Source organism: Cannabis sativa, chromosome 2, assembly GCF_029168945.1.
Source record: "Cannabis sativa cultivar Pink pepper isolate KNU-18-1 chromosome 2, ASM2916894v1, whole genome shotgun sequence".
In the NCBI taxonomy this organism is placed as follows: Eukaryota; Viridiplantae; Streptophyta; class Magnoliopsida; order Rosales; family Cannabaceae; genus Cannabis; species Cannabis sativa.
The window spans coordinates 17,271,821-17,289,598 of NC_083602.1; the positions used below are offsets into that span (position 1 = coordinate 17,271,821).

The 17,778-nt window shown below is 32.9% G+C and overlaps 1 protein-coding gene across 7 annotated transcripts in view; it reads left to right on the forward strand.

The window, feature by feature from the left end:
* Positions 1-11,689: 11,689 nt before the first annotated feature.
* Positions 11,690-17,778, forward strand: part of LOC115719417 (transcription factor GTE6-like) — a 34,495-nt gene continuing 28,406 nt past the window's right edge. For 4 of the 7 annotated variants that reach the window (XR_009686146.1, XM_061110206.1, XM_061110208.1 and 1 more), the window contains exons 1-10: positions 11,690-11,994; positions 12,091-12,215; positions 14,047-14,172; positions 14,332-14,547; positions 14,751-14,828; positions 15,474-15,698; positions 15,803-15,901; positions 16,073-16,131; positions 17,332-17,482; positions 17,580-17,777. Coding sequence is in view for 6 of the 7 variants with exons in the window: in XM_061110206.1 (XP_060966189.1) it covers positions 14,056-14,172; positions 14,332-14,547; positions 14,751-14,828; positions 15,474-15,698; positions 15,803-15,901; positions 16,073-16,131; positions 17,332-17,482; positions 17,580-17,777 (1,143 nt within the window). In the remaining variant the exon portion in view is untranslated. Of the gene's footprint in view, positions 11,995-12,060; positions 12,216-14,046; positions 14,173-14,331; positions 14,548-14,750; positions 14,829-15,473; positions 15,699-15,802; positions 15,902-16,072; positions 16,132-17,331; positions 17,483-17,579; position 17,778 lie in introns of those variants that run through there. The other 3 variants (XM_061110207.1, XM_061110210.1, XM_061110211.1) reach the window with 3 other exon arrangements.

A 17,778-nucleotide genomic window follows, 5' to 3' on the forward strand; every position in this document is an offset into this window, starting at 1 on the left:
ACGTATATTTTGGAAACATGATAGTATGATTGAGTGGGAGTGCTGAACATAAATATGGAATCTATAGCTTCTACTGGTGTATAGAAGTCAAGTGATGATTCCCTTCGAGCTTAGCAAATAGAAGTAAATGGATGAGCTCTTGTTTAACTGACTAATTATTAGATCACTAAACACCATTTACAGGTAGCTAAGTGTTTTAAGGGGCAAAATACATTGAGGGGTGAGAACGGTAAAGAAATCCCATCTCGATGTAGATCATATATATAGAGGATCTTTAAATCACAATAAGATTATAACAATGGTTAAATGAGATAGTATATTGATATCGTGGAACATACAATATGCTCTATATAAGTCTGAGAGTGCAATTCTAAATTCTAAGAGTGGATTCAACGAAGAATTAATAAGTAGGAATTTACTTGGTAAATTTGGTTCACTTATTGGAAGCTCAGCATATAGATCCATGGTCCCCATTCTAGTTGAGAACATACTGTTTGTAAGACTCATTAATTGATTCGTGATTGATCAATTATAATTCTAAAGTTAGACTATGTCTAATTTTATGAATTTTCACTAAGCAGGGGTAAAATTGTAAAGAAAAGAGTTTCTAGGTTTATCTATTTATTAATGGACTTTATATGTCTAATTAATAATTAAATTAAATGACAATATTATTTAATAATCTATTTTAGTTATTAAATAATTAGTTTTGGTATTTAAAAGGTTAGAATTTGAAATTGGCGTTTTTGAGAAAATAGAAATAAAATTTGATAAAACTGCAAAATCAAGTGAGGCCCAATACTACACCATGGCCGGCCACTTAATGTGGGATTTCAAATTAATATTTTCATTATTTTAATGCCAAATAATTCCTAACCTAAACCTAGTAGTTGCCTATAAATAGAAAGTGATGGCTCAGTCAAATCACAAGTTTTCAGATCATCTTTCTGACAGAAATTTCTCTCTTCAGAAAAACTGAGCCTTCCCCACTTTCTATACCTGGCCGAAATCATCCCTCTCTTTTCCCTTCATCAATTTCGTGACCCTAGTGAAAGAGTGAGTGCCCACACACAGCAAGCAGTAACTCAATCATAGATTGGAAGACTGTGAAGGATCAAACTTGAAGAAGAAGGACATTCGGGCTCAGATCTTGATTATACTCTGCTACAGAAAGGATACCAGGGTTAGAGATCTGAGTGGAAGGAGACATTAATTCCGCTGCATCAATGTAAGGTTTTCTTAACTTTATATGTGTTTAATTTATCGTTTTAGAAAGTTCATATTTAGGGTGTTTAAACAACATACTTGTGAGTAGATCTAAGATCCTGGTAAAATATATTCCAACAAGTACTTACTTCATTGGAGTGCGAAAATACAAGAACAACACTGCAAATACAGTACCAAGCGAAAAGATGAAATACCACCAATTAAAATATTCAACGATGCGAGCCTCTTTTTTTACTTGCAATTGAAGATCAAAGAAAAAAAATTTCATGCCCATTATGCGTCAACCAACAAAACAACAACACAACACTTACTGAAATCCTAAAAATCACATCCACAATAACACCATATTAAGAAAATGTGGCAATGCTTGAAAATAACACAGCAACAACAGAATCATACACACTCGAACACCAATCAGAAGAAGGAGCAGAGTCAGAAACAAGAGAATTTGAGAACGACAAATTCGATATAGATGACTATACAAATCTAGTTGATGAAAAAATGGTAGAAAAACTTAAAAACAATAGTAAAAAACTAGATCTAGAAATCAACATCAACAACGCGAAGCTAATAACAGACAAACACCACCCAACAGTTGAAAAAGGTAGGCATATAAGGACAAGGAAACACTGAAGAATGTCCTCAGCTACTACGCAATCAAAAACAAATTCCAATACAAGTGTGGAAGTCGTGCTCTCAAGAATACAGTTTGAAATGTGTTTATGAAAGTTGTAATTGGTCTCTACGAGCATCCAAAAATGGGTTGATAAATACATTCATTATTAAGAGGTTCTAAAAAATCAACACCTACCCAATAAATATTAGGTATGAAGACCAAAGGCAAGCGACGTCAAAATTGATAGGAGAATGCATCAAACTGAAGTTTCTGAACATAAAGACAAAAGCAACACCGTTTGATATAAAAGGAGAGTTGAAATATAGGTTTGGCATCAAGATGAACTACGTGAAAGCTTGGAGAAGTAAGAAGCATGCAGTAAATGACTTAAGACGAAACGCTAGTGACTCATACAACCTATACCCAATTTCTTGCACATGGTGGAAAAAACAAACCCACGATCAGTTGTCGATATGAAAACAGCAGAAGACAACAGCTTGCCCTTTATTTTTATGGCTTGCATCAATAAAAGGGTGGAAAGCATGTAGACTCATTGTGGTGGTTGATGGTACATTCCTCAAAGCAGCTTATGGAGGAACATTGTTGTATGCATGCACACAAGATGCAGCAGGTCATATTTTTCCGCTAGCGTTATGTGTCGCCGATTCTAAGAATGACCAATCTTGGAAATGGTTTTTCAAAAAATTAAAAGAAGTGTATGGAGTCCGAGAAAATTAGTGTCTAATTTCAGATAGGAAAGAGAGCCATATCAAAGCATCAAGAGAAATATATCCAGAAATTACACACAGATACTGCGGGTATCACTTATTGAGCAACCTCAAAACAACCTTCAAACAACAGGCTGCCAAGTACAACCTGCCATTCTTTGGAGCAATAAAGCCTATATAGAAAAGCAATTCGAATTCCACATAGCTGAACTAGATGGATTGGACAAACGCATACGACCGTACTTGAAAAAAGTCAGTTATGAAAAATGGTCAAGAATTCACAGCAACAACAAGAGGTATTCAGCCATGATCTCAAACGTAGCAGAATCACTGAACGCCACAAATTTAGCAGGGGAGCTACCAATTACAACATTGCTAGAATGCTTGAGAGCATTGGTGCAACAATAGACACATAATAATAAGACAAAAGCACAAAACACATTTACTAAGCTGGCGTCACCTGGAGAAGACATACTGCTAAAAAAACTACACGTACTCATTGAATCTGGAGGTGAGATCTACATTTCAAATTTAAAATTTCTTAAACATAAACATCTAGGAATTTTGTTAGGTTTTTCTGGTATTGTTGTAATGTTGTTCCAATGTTGTTCTGTAAATACAATAAATGCTTATTTTTTAAACAAAAAAAATAAACAGGTTAAATCAACAATAGATTATTTGTTTGAGGTAACAAGAATGAAAGAATTGTGGACAGTAGACCTCAAAGAAAGAACATGCACATGCAATATGTTCCAAATAGATGAAATGCCCTACAGACATGTCATGGCTGTGCTGAAGGAGATGAACATGGACCCATACAACTACTGTTCAGATTACTACACAAAGAAAATTTGGCTAGTAACTTATGCAGGAACAGTGTACCCCAATAGGACACCAAAGTGAGTAGGATGTACCAGAAGATGTGAAAGACATTATAGTCTTGCCTCCACATGAAATGGTTAAATCTGGAAGACCAAAAAAATTAAGGAGGCAAGATGGATGGGAAAAGAATCAACATAACAAGTGCAACAAATGTGGGGAGTTGTGGCATAACAAGAGAACATGTAGCAGAAGGCATAGAAAGGAGGAGTGAATACAAATAACCATAGAACAACAATGGAAAAACATGAGAAAACTGAACATACATTTTAGCATGGGATATTGAAGAATATAAATTTTATACAGAACTAAAGTTTCTATTTTTATTAAAAAAAAATCGATGTTAATGGTAATTTTTCATATTTTACAAAAGGTTTAAAAGTAATTGAATACTACATTGAATATATACATATATATGATAATTTTATTGATATAGTTTGCGTTTGATTAAATAATGCAAATATTTTTTTTAAGATTATAACAAAACAATAATGTTATGAAACCCTGATAAATAAAGTAAAACAACTGTGAAAAAATAATAAAACAATAGTAAAATAACAACAACAAAAATTCAAAATAACATAAATATATAAATTAAATACTAAACAGTTCAACATAAAACATGTTTTACATAACAAAGTTTCAAAAACAAGAAAATAAAAATTGCATATTATCCAAAGAAAGCTTAAAACATAAAAGAACACCAATGCTTGTTCCAACAAACTACACAAACACGTAGGGCTGAACATTTAGACCTGCAAACCTGGAAAACCTGATCACCCGCCCCGACCTGCTGACCAAAAAATTGAAAACCCATGTGGTCGGGTTAGGTTCAACCCAAAAATACCCCACGCGGGCTTCGAGTTCGGGTATGTGAATTATTTTTTTTATTCGGGTTGTAATCCGTAACTCGAGAAGTATTAAAAAATTAAAAAATTAACTTTTTTATTTTATTAAAAACTTAATAATATTTACTTTCAGTTTTCAGACTTTATTATTTAAAAAAAATACCTATTCAAACTCTTTAGCTTGCCTTACAAATAGACACAGTAGTCAGTACACCAAGAGTCACCCTCAAGCTTCTTCTTCTCCAAGGGTGTCGACGAACGGACGGCAACTGGTTCTCTTCTCTGGCAGGGTCACATCCAAGCGGTGGGCTCAGTCCGGTGTCCCTAACATCGTCATCCAAGTCTAAACTCGTCAGAAAACTTAGAGATGAAAACAGGGAAAGATGATTTCTGGGTAGCAGAGACTTGGACAGGTAGGCTTCTATTGTATTTTTACAGTTTTTAGCAAATGAGATTTTGATTTTTTGAAGATGAGTAATTTGATTCTGAAAGTTTTAACTTCTATTTTGATAGGCCAAGATCGAGGGATAGATGGTGAAGAAATCTCTCTGACTCCATTGAGTTTACGGTCTACTTTGACAAACCAAAATGGAATAATATTTTGTCTCACCCTTTTTGTTTTTATAATTCATTTCAGCTTATAAATTAAACATTCGGGCTCAGCCCAATAGGACCCGAACCCGACCATTCCCAACCTGACTACACCCAACCCGATACACGACACACCTGAACACCCAAAAAAAATGTAATCACACCCCGGTTCCAATCGACTCCCAACACCAGAACTGAACTAAGCCACAACTAAACCAAACACCACACTGTAACCAACCTAACCCCACACCGTAGCCAACCCAACACCACTCAGTGGAACAAACACAACCCCAAACAAACCACCATAGAGCTCCTCCAACACAACCATAAACCACCTAAAGCAAGTCAATTGAACCAAAAATGCATAATGTGAAACCAAATTACCCAGAACTTAGAACAAACCAGACTATAGCAATCAAAAATCTTCAATTAGTCCAGAATTAATAATACACTTACCCAAATCCACCCTCGCAAATAGAGCAGACTCCCCAATCCAGGACCATAGTCGAATGAATGGTGCTCTGGCCTGCCGCTCACCCTCACAAAACGGAGCCGATTCCCCAGCCCCCGTTAAGAATATAGCTGCCTTCGAGAAGATGATTCTGTAGAAATAAGGCCAACGTCCTTCAAGCTCAGAGAAATTGCCATCGAGAATCGTCCCTACCCACTCTATCATTCACTGTAAATACTAAACCCTTCAAAAAAAAGGACTGCACCTATCATGTTTCTTTTCTCAGGGAGATAGAGAGAGAGAGAGGGAGGGAGGGAGGGAGGGAGAGAGAGAGAGAGAGAGAGAGAGAGAGAGAGAGAGAGAGAGAGAGAGAGAGAGAGAGAGAGAGAAAGAGAGACCCTAAGACTTCTTTGATTGCCATAGTATATTGTGCATTATGATGACCTACTCTTAATGTAACCTTTTACTACAAAAAATTAGTTGGGTTGGCGAAGTTAGTTGGTTTGGCACATATTTTGTGCACCTCCACCTACAAGTTCTATTCATGGAAGTCTATTGAGTAGAGAGAAAGCAACTCTCTTTGCTTGTTAGGGTTGGGGTTGGGCGCAGGCCACATTGCACACTCCATAAACTATTTGGCCTGGTGACTGTCCACTACAATCTATGAATGGACTTCCTTTTAAATTTATTTATTTTTCAATTTTATTATACTAATTTTCTTTAGGAATTATTACATGAAAAATAAAAATTTACACTTTATTTACAAAAATACCTTCATAAGGTGTGGACAATATTTATACCTTTTATGTACTTTTAATTACTAAAATACCTCTTACACTATCACTTACACAATCAGACGAAGGTTGTTGGGTGATTGTTCGAAAGTTGCATCACACGAAAGTTTCAATCAAACGAAGGTTGCTGGATGGTTGGCCGAAGGTTGCATTTGACGAATGTTCAATCCTTGGAAGCATGGATCGTGGGTGTTGTTTAAATTGTAATGCAACAGTTATATCTGTTGCGCCAACTAACATGCAGCTTAATTGCAACTAAAAAATGTAAATTGTGAATGTGTATATGTAAGAAACTATTTGTTAGTATTTTTTTGTCACTGATCGATAATTACTTGTACCTTAATAATAATATATGGAGAAATAACTGTTAGCAAAATATTTATGCAACTGATATGAAACATTAGAAATTAGAACAGTATATCTACGTACGTAACTCTATCTACATGTCTCATCATGATTTAATATGAACAAATTCACCATAAGAAATTTGGAAAACAATAAAAATACACCAGGATAAATATTTTACTATAGTTTTGATGTAATGGTTTTTGGATTATACTTGAGTTGGATTGTTTGGGAACTCCAGTTCAACTTTTTAAGATCTGCATTTCAAGGATATGAAAACTGAAGTCAGGACATTAGTTTTATGCGAATTAAACTGGATTTCTAGTTGAATTTTAGTTTTGTAGTAGTTTTATGGATTTTTTTTTCATGAATTCAAAACAGCCCATGATTTAATTGATTCTGGTCGTCTTCTAGGTGAAGTCGCCAAAATTAATGTTAGTTCTCTTTTTGGTTAGATTTTTGTTTCGGTTGCGTTGGGTTACTGCGTGGTTGTCCAAAGGTTGTCCAAGAAGCATGTATCCTAGATTGAAGGTGTGTGTAAGAAGCATTTGTGTAAATTTTTTATTTATGCTGTATATTTATTTATTGGGTTATTTGCAGCATAACCTCCTTAAGTGGTCAGATTTTTGCAACTAACCCCCAATTCTAAAATTTTTGCGGTAAAACTCTGTAAACTCAAGTTCTGTTAGCACTTAGCCCTTTCCGTCTATTTTTAGCTGTTAAGTGCCATGGTGGAATTTCCACGTGTACACAGTGCACACGTAGCACAATTTTATTGGTCCACGTAAATAAATATTTAAAAAAATAAAAAAATAAAAAAAAATTCTTTTTTTAAAAAATAAAAAAATTAAAAATTAAAAAAACAATTTAAAAAAAAATAAAAATTAACAAAAACCCAATTCCTCTTTCTCTTCTCGTTCTCTCTCTCTCAGCCCTACCCGTCGCCGCCTCCTCCTCCTCCTCCTCCTCCTCCCTCTTCTTCTTCTTGTTTCTTTCTCAGGAAAATCCTACACCAATGTGAAAACTCAAAAGAATGAAACAAAACCTTAAAACCCAGCAAAGCAAGGAAAAAGGTCAGATTTTTTTTGCTATGCCTCTTAAAGAGGAGAACTTTTTCTCATAAATCAAAAACCTAGAAAGAGAAAAGTTCTAAAAGTCAAAGCTTTTCTGGGATTTTGAAAACAAAAAAAAAAGAAAAAAACTCAACACCAACAATGGAAGCTGAACCCAAAGTCTTTGTTGAGCTTGGAACCGAAGCCGACGGAGCTGCTCCGGTGGTTACAAAATCCAAAGCCCTTCCCGGTCACGGAGGTTTTGTTTTTGTTAAGGACTTCCGTCTCCACCCTGATGCCGATTCTGCCATTCAAACCGCACTTGAGAACCTCGAGGACCAGCTCAAAATTCTCCATGTGAGTTTTGCTTTTTTTGTTTTGTTTCTTTTGTGTTTTTGTTTCTCTTCTGAGAAAATCGCATGGAATGATGTATAAATGTGCTGTTTTTGTTTGTTTTCTCTTCGGTTGATAAAGAAATGGAGCATGGAATAGCTGATTATGGAGAAGAAGAAGAAGAAGAAGAAGAAGAAGAAGAAGAAGAAGAAGAAGAAGGGGCGGAAGAGAAAGAGTGAATTAGAAAATTAGGGTTTTTTTTATTTTTATTTTTTTAAAATTATTTTTTTTAATTTTTAATTTTTTAATTTTAAAGAAAAATATTTTTTATTTTTATTTTTAAAATAATTAATTTTTTATTTTTTTAAATATTTATTTACGTGGACCAATAAAATTGTGCCACGTGTACACTGTGTACATGTGGACATTCCACCATGGTAGTTAACAACTAAAAATAGACGGAAAGGGCTAAGTGCTAACAGAACTTGAGTTTAGGGAGTTTTACCGCAAAAATTTTAGAATTGGGGGTTAATTGCAAAACCCTGACCACTTAAGGAGGTTATTTATTTGGGTAATTGAAAATATTTTTGTAATGTTGATATTTCTTTTGGTTAAAATTGAAAAAATCTCATTTCTTTATAAAAAAAAATTATGTTTGTGGTGGCGTTTGGTAACACTTTTTTAATTAGTTTTCTGTTTTTAAAAGTAAAAAAGTGAAAATATTTTTCAAAAACATGTTCTATAAAACTGCTTTTACTTTTCAATTTTATAATTAGAAATTAAAATTTTAAAAACAAAAAAAAATCAGTTTCAATATTTTTTTAAACAGTTTTTTTTCTTAACAATCTTTTGGATTACAACCAGACCCGGACCCAAATCCCCTCCTTACGACCTTGGCACTGAACCCGGCTTCTGACCCGAACCCGAATCCAACTCCGGATCTTGACCCGACTTAAATAAAATCAAAAAATAAAAATAAAAATGAACTTTACAGAACACACTTTTGTTTTCCATTTTTAAAATTGAAAAACAAAAGTGGTTACAGAACGCATTTTGTTTTTTAAAAATAAATTTTTTAAAAACAAAAATTTTACTTTCATTTTGTGATTAAAAAATTAAAAAACAAAGGTAGCGTTTGGTAACACTTTTGTTTTTTAATTTTAAAAACAGAAAAATAAAAGTAAAATTTTTGTTTTTAAAATTTTATTTTTAAAAAACAAAAATATGTTCTATAACCACTTTTGTTTTTAAATTATAAAAACAGAAAATAAAAATGTGTTCTCTAACCATTTTTGTTTTATAATTTTAAAAACAAAAAATAAAATTATGTTCGGTAACTATTTTAATTTTTCAATTTTTTTTTTAAAAAAACATTTTGATTTTTCTTTTTCTTTTTTTTTTTTTTGCTTTTTTTAAATAAAAAAAATTATTAATATCATTTATTTTTATTTTTAAATAAATATATAAAATTATAATAAAAAAAATACTCGTTAACATCTTAAAAAATATTCAAGTAATCTGAAATCACGAGACTCATTATCTATAACACAAAATCGCCAAATTCATAATAAAATATGAACTAATAATTGTCCAATCTTGAAGAAAAATTTAAAAAAGTCATAACAGTTAATAGACTTCACTCATTATCTTTATCGTTGATTTGCTCCCCTGTAAATGATCAGCAATTTCATCACGGACATTAGTCATTTCACGAATTTGATCTCTTGAAATGCTAAACTCAACACTGTCATTCAAAATTACACGGGTGCTTTGTATAGTAGTATCTTGTACTTCATGGAATCTCTTCATCTCCATCAAAATACGTCTCTTTTTGTATTCGTCCTTATAAAGTTCTGAATCCCACAACAGACAATCACAATGTACTTCTGTATTTTCATATCATACGAAGGCATAAGCAAAGATATAGGTCTCATCTATAACTCCTACATAAAATAAAAAATAAATTATTGGATAATAAGCACCTCACTATCTATTTCTGTCATTTATTTAATACTAACAGATGAGATAAGATGAAAGAAGACCTACAACACATAATACAAAAATTATATGTGCCAATTGCATTTCAGATATAAAACTAAACTGATGTACCCTGAATTTTTCTATAAAACTGTAAAAGAGTCTCCATAAAAACACAAAGTACAGAATACCAATATCACATTCTAATCATGAAATTAGAAATATACTAACAATACCAATATATGATTGGAAGAACCTGTCTCATTTTCTTCTTATATCAATAATAACATTTGCATTCCTATATAGAATATTAACAGAAATAAATAAAACAGCACATACATTTCACCAGTTCATAAGAATTGCTTCAAAGTTTCGAATGTGGAGATGATTGCCCAAATTAATATCCCATACTAGACCACTGACCACTAATCACCCCCACAACAATATTAGTTTTAATTTCTCCTTTAGATAGGCAGAAAAAATCAATAAACAATTAATTTTAATCTTATCTGATCCTCATTGTTGATGGCAAGCACAACAACAAGTGGAGATTATTGTGGAACTGACTTTGATTTGTACGAAAATAACATCTAATCAATTCTTCTACACCTCTAAAATGGTAAATTAGCTTGACAGTTGAAAATAAATTATGGTGTTAACAGTAGGAATTATCAGTCTAGCTTGATCTAGACCAAATTATGCAAAGCCTAAAATATATAAACTTCCTACTAACTCACTAGAAAAAAAGTTAGTTCAAGATCAAATGCACAAATAATTAGTATTACATAGTAATATGAATTTAAATTATTAAGGACTACCAAGTTTGAATAGAAAAGACTTGAACCAACCGTGCTATGATCTTGAATCCGAACTTTTATATGTCTATTAGCATCTGAAGGAACATAAGAATTTCCCTTCAAAAAGTCAGGAACTGCCACAAAGAATCCAGCAGTTGCAACTTTCTCTGCCAATTTTCTTTTACAAAAGGCAAAAACTGGTATTAGTTTCCAAAAGGGTACACATGCACAACATCATTAACACAAAGAATTAAGGCTATATGTAAATTAAATCACATCTCCATGTAGTCAAAAATTGATATGTAATTGCATAAGAGTGAGCCTGGATTGTTCTTTATCAAAGTTTTTCCTTTAAATCGAGCATTCCAATTAATCAACAAAGCATTCTCATCCCACTATTAAAACCCCATTAAGATTTTTTTTTTGATTTCTACAAACACATACACAACATAATAGAATAAACAAATATAAACATCAAAAGAAAATTACATTAAACATGTGAAATCAATCCTACCTGTTTCGGTTTTCCAAACAACTATTGAATACTGCAGAAACGACACCCCGAGCTTCAAATCTAGCGAGAATACTGTTAGGTAAAAAATGTAGAACTCATTTCAAAGTAAAATACCAAAATTACATTTTAGAGATTAAACCCTAAATCTCATTTCAGATATTAAACTCAAAATCTTTCAGAAAGAGAAAGAGTAAGAGTAGATATATATATGTATATGTATTTATATGGAGAGAGGAAGAGATTACCTCAACCGAACTGAAGCCATTGAAGATCGTAGATGAGCTTCAAATAGCAGAGTTAAGGGAGAGCGAGAGAGAAGCGAGAAAAGGGAAATTTGTTTTTAAAATCGTAAAAAATTTATTTTTAAAATTTACATAAATTTGATTTTAAATTAAATAAACAAAAACAAAAACATTTTACCGAACATAATTTTATTTTTCATTGTTGAATTTTTGATTAAAAAAAACAAAAAAAAGTCATTTTTAAAATGGTTACCGAACAACTCCAAAAGTGTTACTAAACCACACCTAAATTTTTTAATTTTTTTAAATTATTAATCGTTTTACCCCACGCGCGGAGCCCCAGATCCTACATTCTTCTCTCTCTTTGATCTCTCGCGCGACCTAGCAGAGAAAAAACAAACAGCTGCTTCCAGCGCGGCGGTTCCAGGCGGCGTCTCTTCACCTAAGCCCATCACAGTTCCTCTTCCACCATAGCTACATTATTATATCTTTTTCTCAAATTCACACATATTTAAACCCTAAAATTCCCTGTCTTCTTCCACTCCCGGTGGGTGCTCTGGTCAACCACTTCGCCGGTTCTATACACTTCCGCGCTATCAGGTATCTTATATGGAAGTTTCTTTTCCGTTTCTACATATGTTTTGATTCAATTTTTTTGAAATGCAGTACTGAGTCTGAAAATGAAATCATTTATAGAAACGATGAAGTACTTTTGATTACTACTGTGAGCATAAGGCTGAGCGACATGGAGGAAGCCATTAACGTCGAGAAGCTTTGAGCCGAGTTTCTTAAAGTTCTTCGCAGCAGACGATCTACCGAAGGTAACTTCAATTCCCTGTAGACTCATTTTTTTTTTTTTTTAAATTTTATCTCAGTTGTTTTGTAACATTGCTTTGGCTCATATATTTTTCTTTAAGTTTACTTCCATGATTATGTCTTAGGTATCATAACATTTCTCTTGGCTTAATAGCTATCTTGGTTAGAAATTGGTTAAAAGTTTCTTGTACAATTTTAAGCTGTGATAGTGGAGAAAGCAGAGAGAAGTGATATTCCAAATCCCATGCTCTTTTCACTGGTTTTTCTTCAGCCTTAACAGTGTTCTAGTTCTTTAAGTTTAACTATATAGGTTATGGTTAATTAATTTGGGTAGTATAAAGAACTTTTAGTAGCACTCTCACTTCTCTCATTCATCAAGGGAAAAACAAAAGAAAAAGAAAAAAGTTATCGGACTTTAATTGCTTGAAATTTTTTATCCCAGTTGTCCAACATTACTAAGTTTTGCTAACTGGTATAACATCTCATTTATCTATGCTAATATAGCTATTTAGCTATAGTTTACTCTTTTATAAAGTGGAGTGTTTGAATGTTTGTTGGTAACAATCTTCTGCATCTGTTTAGTGCATGTCAACTAGTAGTAGTATACATGTTGGATGCATCTTACGTATTCAACTAAAAATAGAGGTACACGTACAGGATGTACACTGAATAGAAAATAGAAGAAAGAGCTCCTACAATATTATTTGTCATATCTGTTTGAGTTTTATAACAGTTTGTTGTTTAAAAAAAACACACAAATTGTACGAAAACCTTTCTTTGCCTCAATTTGTCTGTCATCTCCTCGTAACACTCCCCCACTCTTTCATTCTCTCTTGAATTATTTGTGTATTGTTGATTATTGTAATTTGACGACCTGTTTGATTCCCGAGAAAGCACCAGAAACGTGAGTCGAGTTTATTTATTTATTTTTTTTTATACTTCTATTTTTGTTTTGAGACTCTTTACACCCTTTGATAATTTAATCTAAAAGATGTTTGAATTTTAAGGCAACTTAACGACCTGTGGATGTAACATTCCTTGGGTCTAAACTTTAATTTGATTTTACTTTTACCAAGTTTGAATTTTGTGTTTCAGCAAAAGTAAGTTTGAATTTTGTGACTCTCTGAATGTACATTTCGACCGAAAAAGTAAGTTAAGAAAATGTCTTATATTTAATTTGTGCTCAATCTAGGTTGATTAATGAGTTTAAATTTGTATTCGTTTTGGGAATGTATGTAGGAGCTCAAGTTACATATCAAGGTTCACGTTAGTTGAGTCGGTGGGTTTGTGTGATGGGCTATGTTTATTAGTTTGGTTTTGACATATCATATGAAATTTGAATTAAAACAAAATGTTTCTTCAGTTTTTAACTTATTTCCTTACTGTTAAGTACCAGCTTGAGGGTAGTAGTGGATCCCTCATTACAACTTTTATAATTCCAAGGGTGTACAAATTATAGCTAATATGGAAAATCCAAATGCATTAGCTTCCTGAAGTGGGGTGCCATGTCGATTTGTTAGTTGCTCTCTCAATTAGCAGAGTTCTATACGTGGTTAGCTAAAAGGTAGGCATTTTCTTTGTTGAAAATATTGTTAAATTGGGTGATAAGACTGAGAGCATGATCTTTGAATTAATTGGGGCAGTTACACATTGTTAGTCATTGGGTTTAGAAGAAGATTGTGGGAATTTAGTGTGTTTTTTTCTTTTTTCCGTTGATGCTGTTGTACATTGCTTGTATGCTTGGGGCCATGTGTACAGTGACATTTGTCTTGTTGGCCTGTGTGATTTTGTTATATTGATTATTCTATAACTGTTAACTTTTGTGGAATTTGTCAGGCACGCTCAATGGATGTACCTGTTTTAGATGTTTTAAATGTTCCAACAGTTAGTGGTTATAATAATGTGGAAGAAGTAGAGGGTTATCAGCATCTCGTAGATGAACTTTCACTGAAGATTGAGGAGGTAAGAATATCTGTTAAGGCTTGGGAACTAATTCTACCTAGTTTTTCAAGTATTTGTTTTTCCTCAGTTATTATGCTATTTGGGCTGCTTCATTTTATATTCTAAATGGTTTTATAATATGTTTTTGAGATTGCCATTCCTATTCTGACTTACTTTCAGCTTGAGCAAAAAATGATTGAGGTAGAGCAGTTCAACTCTAGTACAAGTAAGAAGCATCTAAAGGCATCTAAAGGCAGCTCAAATTCAAAAGATAAAGATAAGGAGAAACATATCCCAAGTCTTAATAAGCAGCAGCAAGAGGCATCAAAAAGGGAAGCTGCTGCTGCAAAGAGAATGCATGACCTCATGCGCCAATTCGGAACTATTTTGAGCCAGGCAAGTTTCTCATTGATGGTGGTTTTATTTTCTTTTGATCTTATAGTGATGGTTATTTCCTTTGGGAGAGCTGATATTCTAGTTTTCTCTTTAGAGCATCTTGGTATTGTAATCTTGTGTAATTTGTTTGTAATGGATGCTTAAAATACAAATGTTGCATCATGTTATTTTTCTAATGCACATTTATCTGACTTGACAACCAGATCACAAGACACAAATGGGCCTGGCCCTTTATGCAGCCTGTAGATGTTGAAGGTCTCGGTTTGCATGACTACTATGAGGTAAAGTTTATTGCTTCCTTCTTGAATCTCCAATGTAATTTCCAGGTAATTAACATGAATATGAGAGAATCATATGCACAAACATGTGTAGCATGGGCTTGCACATTTTATACTTGTGAAAATCAAGGAGTATGCACAAACATGTGTAGCATGGGCTTGCACATTTTACATATGTATGTAACAGAACACATTTGTGAAGTTTAAGCTTTAATATATTTTCTCTGCCTTTCATGGTTTAAACTGGATGTCATGGGAAATATGTGCGTTATAAAGGATTCAAGTGTTGATTGCATGATAAATACAGGCGGTGTAACATGTTCTCTAGACTAGGTGTGAGATAAATATTACTTGCTAGGCGTTTGAGTTTGGGATTTTTGACACAGACAGATCTATTTCACAGGTCTAGTCGCACTCTTTGTAATTTTTTTTTAAAATATATATTTATAAATTATGGCTCACTGTTTATGTATTTAGCCTTAATGAGGATGTAATTGAGATTATAATAGCTGGTTAGAATTCTTGTTCTGCATAGTTAACTTTTGTTATTAAATGCTCTTTTCTTGACTTTAGCAAGAAAATGCTTGATTGCATTATGTTATTGTCTCAGATTTCTTCTTAATATCTTATTGAATTTTCAATTAAAAGGTTATTGACAAGCCAATGGATTTTAATACAATAAAAAACCAAATGGAGGCTAACGATGGCACTGGATATAAAAATGTTCGACAAATTTGTGGTGATGTAAGGTTGGTTTTCAAAAATGCTATGAAATATAATGAAGAGAGAAGTAACGTTCATGTTATGGCCAAAACTTTGCTGAAAAAGTTTGAGGAGAAGTGGCTGCAATTTCTGCCTAAGGTTATAGAAGAGGTATTTGCTTGTTTGATCCACTCATTTATTAGTTGTTTGTTTTTATGGACATGGGCACTTGTTGAATACTTCACCACTAAACTTCTAGAGCAACATGCTTACAGGAAAAAAGACGAGAGGAGGAGGAAGCAGAAGCGCAGATGAACATTCAGCTTGTTTATGAGGCGGCTCATAACAAAATGGCTAGAGATATAAACAATGAGGTGTGTCATAGTTAAAAGGGATAAATCACTTCTAAATAATTATGATTTACTTTCAAGCAATTTGAAAATGATTTTGCAAGTGTCATATATTTCCGCTTTAAGATATTTTTATACTTTAAGAGAAGTATGATGGTTGAACTTGGTAGCTATATCATGATGCACTTATTTCAGCTGCACGAGCTTGATCTGCATTTGGAAGAACTTCGAGAAATGGTTGTTCAAAAGTGCAGGTTTGATTTATACTTTAAATTATGTATATTTTGATGGTTAAATCCACAATATTGCCCCAATAAAAACAAAGCTGTAATGACAGATCTATTCCTATATCTGGTGTAAAATGAATTTATCTTTGTGTGTGCATTGCATTGAATTTTCCAACACAACCATCTCAAAATATAAAAAATGAATAGTGAGGAAATTAAGGTGATGATGGCTTACTTATCATATACTAAGCCCTTGTTTGAATTTGGATTTTACCAAAGAAAATTTCATAAAGGAAAATAATAGTGAAAGAGAGAAGGAAATCTACAAATTTTATAAAAAGACCTAATATTTATATATATATTGTAAATATTTGTAATTATTCTAAATTTCATAAAATTGTACTACACATTTAAGTTTTAATTTTTTAGAAAAAGAATTTTAGTCTATTTTTTATTTGAACAATAGAATTTATAATTTATTTTACTCAATCACAATATTAGAAAATAGATTCTTATAGATTTGTTTTTATTTTTACATCTTAAAATCCAAAGTCCAAACAAGACCTAGAGGGATTTGATCCCGTCCCCCAACAAATTATGGAAGTTAGGAAAATGTGGTAATACATTTTCACTTTAAAAAAACTATTCATTCTACAGACACTACTAACCATTATTTTATTTATTTATTTTCCATTCTGTAATTTTCCTTCCTCTAGTGCAAAATAATATATTGACAATTTCATTCATGATTCTCATGTGTGATCAAATGCCATTTAAATATCTAAATTCTATTTGTATTGGGTGAGCATGTGAGTAGAATGTTTGACAGAGTTGGGGTGGGGGATTTACAATCTTACCTTGCCTCTATGAACCAGCAGGAGCCAGGAATTTGTTAATTCACAACTTTGAACTGTTTCTACAGTATGCCTGATATGTGTGCGAACTTTTTAAGGATGTAAATTTTTCTTGACACTGTTAGGAGTTTTGAGTTTGTATGGCTTATAGTACCACGTACTATGAACAATTATTTTAAATTGATGATGGTGGCTTATAGTAATGTCTCATCTTCGGATGCAGTCTGCACACAGTTGTGTGTATAATATCCAATTCCTGGTAACTTTATTATCAGGATGTTGGGAACATTGCTTGTATAACTGAAAATACACGAGTTTGTTTGCACTTATTATTGATGGTTATGAATCTAATTATCTTAAACCATTAATGTAGAAAAATTTCAGTTGAAGAGAAAAGAAAGCTCGGGGCATCTCTCACCAAATTGTCTCCTGAAGATCTCAGCAAGGCACTGGAGATTGTTGCTCAAAATAATCCCGGGTTCCAAGCTACTGCTGAAGAGGTGGACCTTGACATTAATGCTCAGGTGGTCATTTGCATTTCACATTTAATTGTCTATTTTTGTTATATTGTGTCCAATGCATCATGCTGATATCAAAATGGGTATTTTATTCCGTTTGCAGATTGAATCCACATTGTGGAGGCTAAAGTTTTTTGTAAAGGATGCTTTAGAAATTCAAGGCAAGAGTTCCTGCTCAGCAAGTCTGGGTGGCAACAACAACAGCATTGGCAATGCTAACAATAACAACAATGACAACGACATCAACATAAGCGGAAAAGAGAGATTTCTAATGCTATTGCCAAAGCTGTCAAGAGAAACAG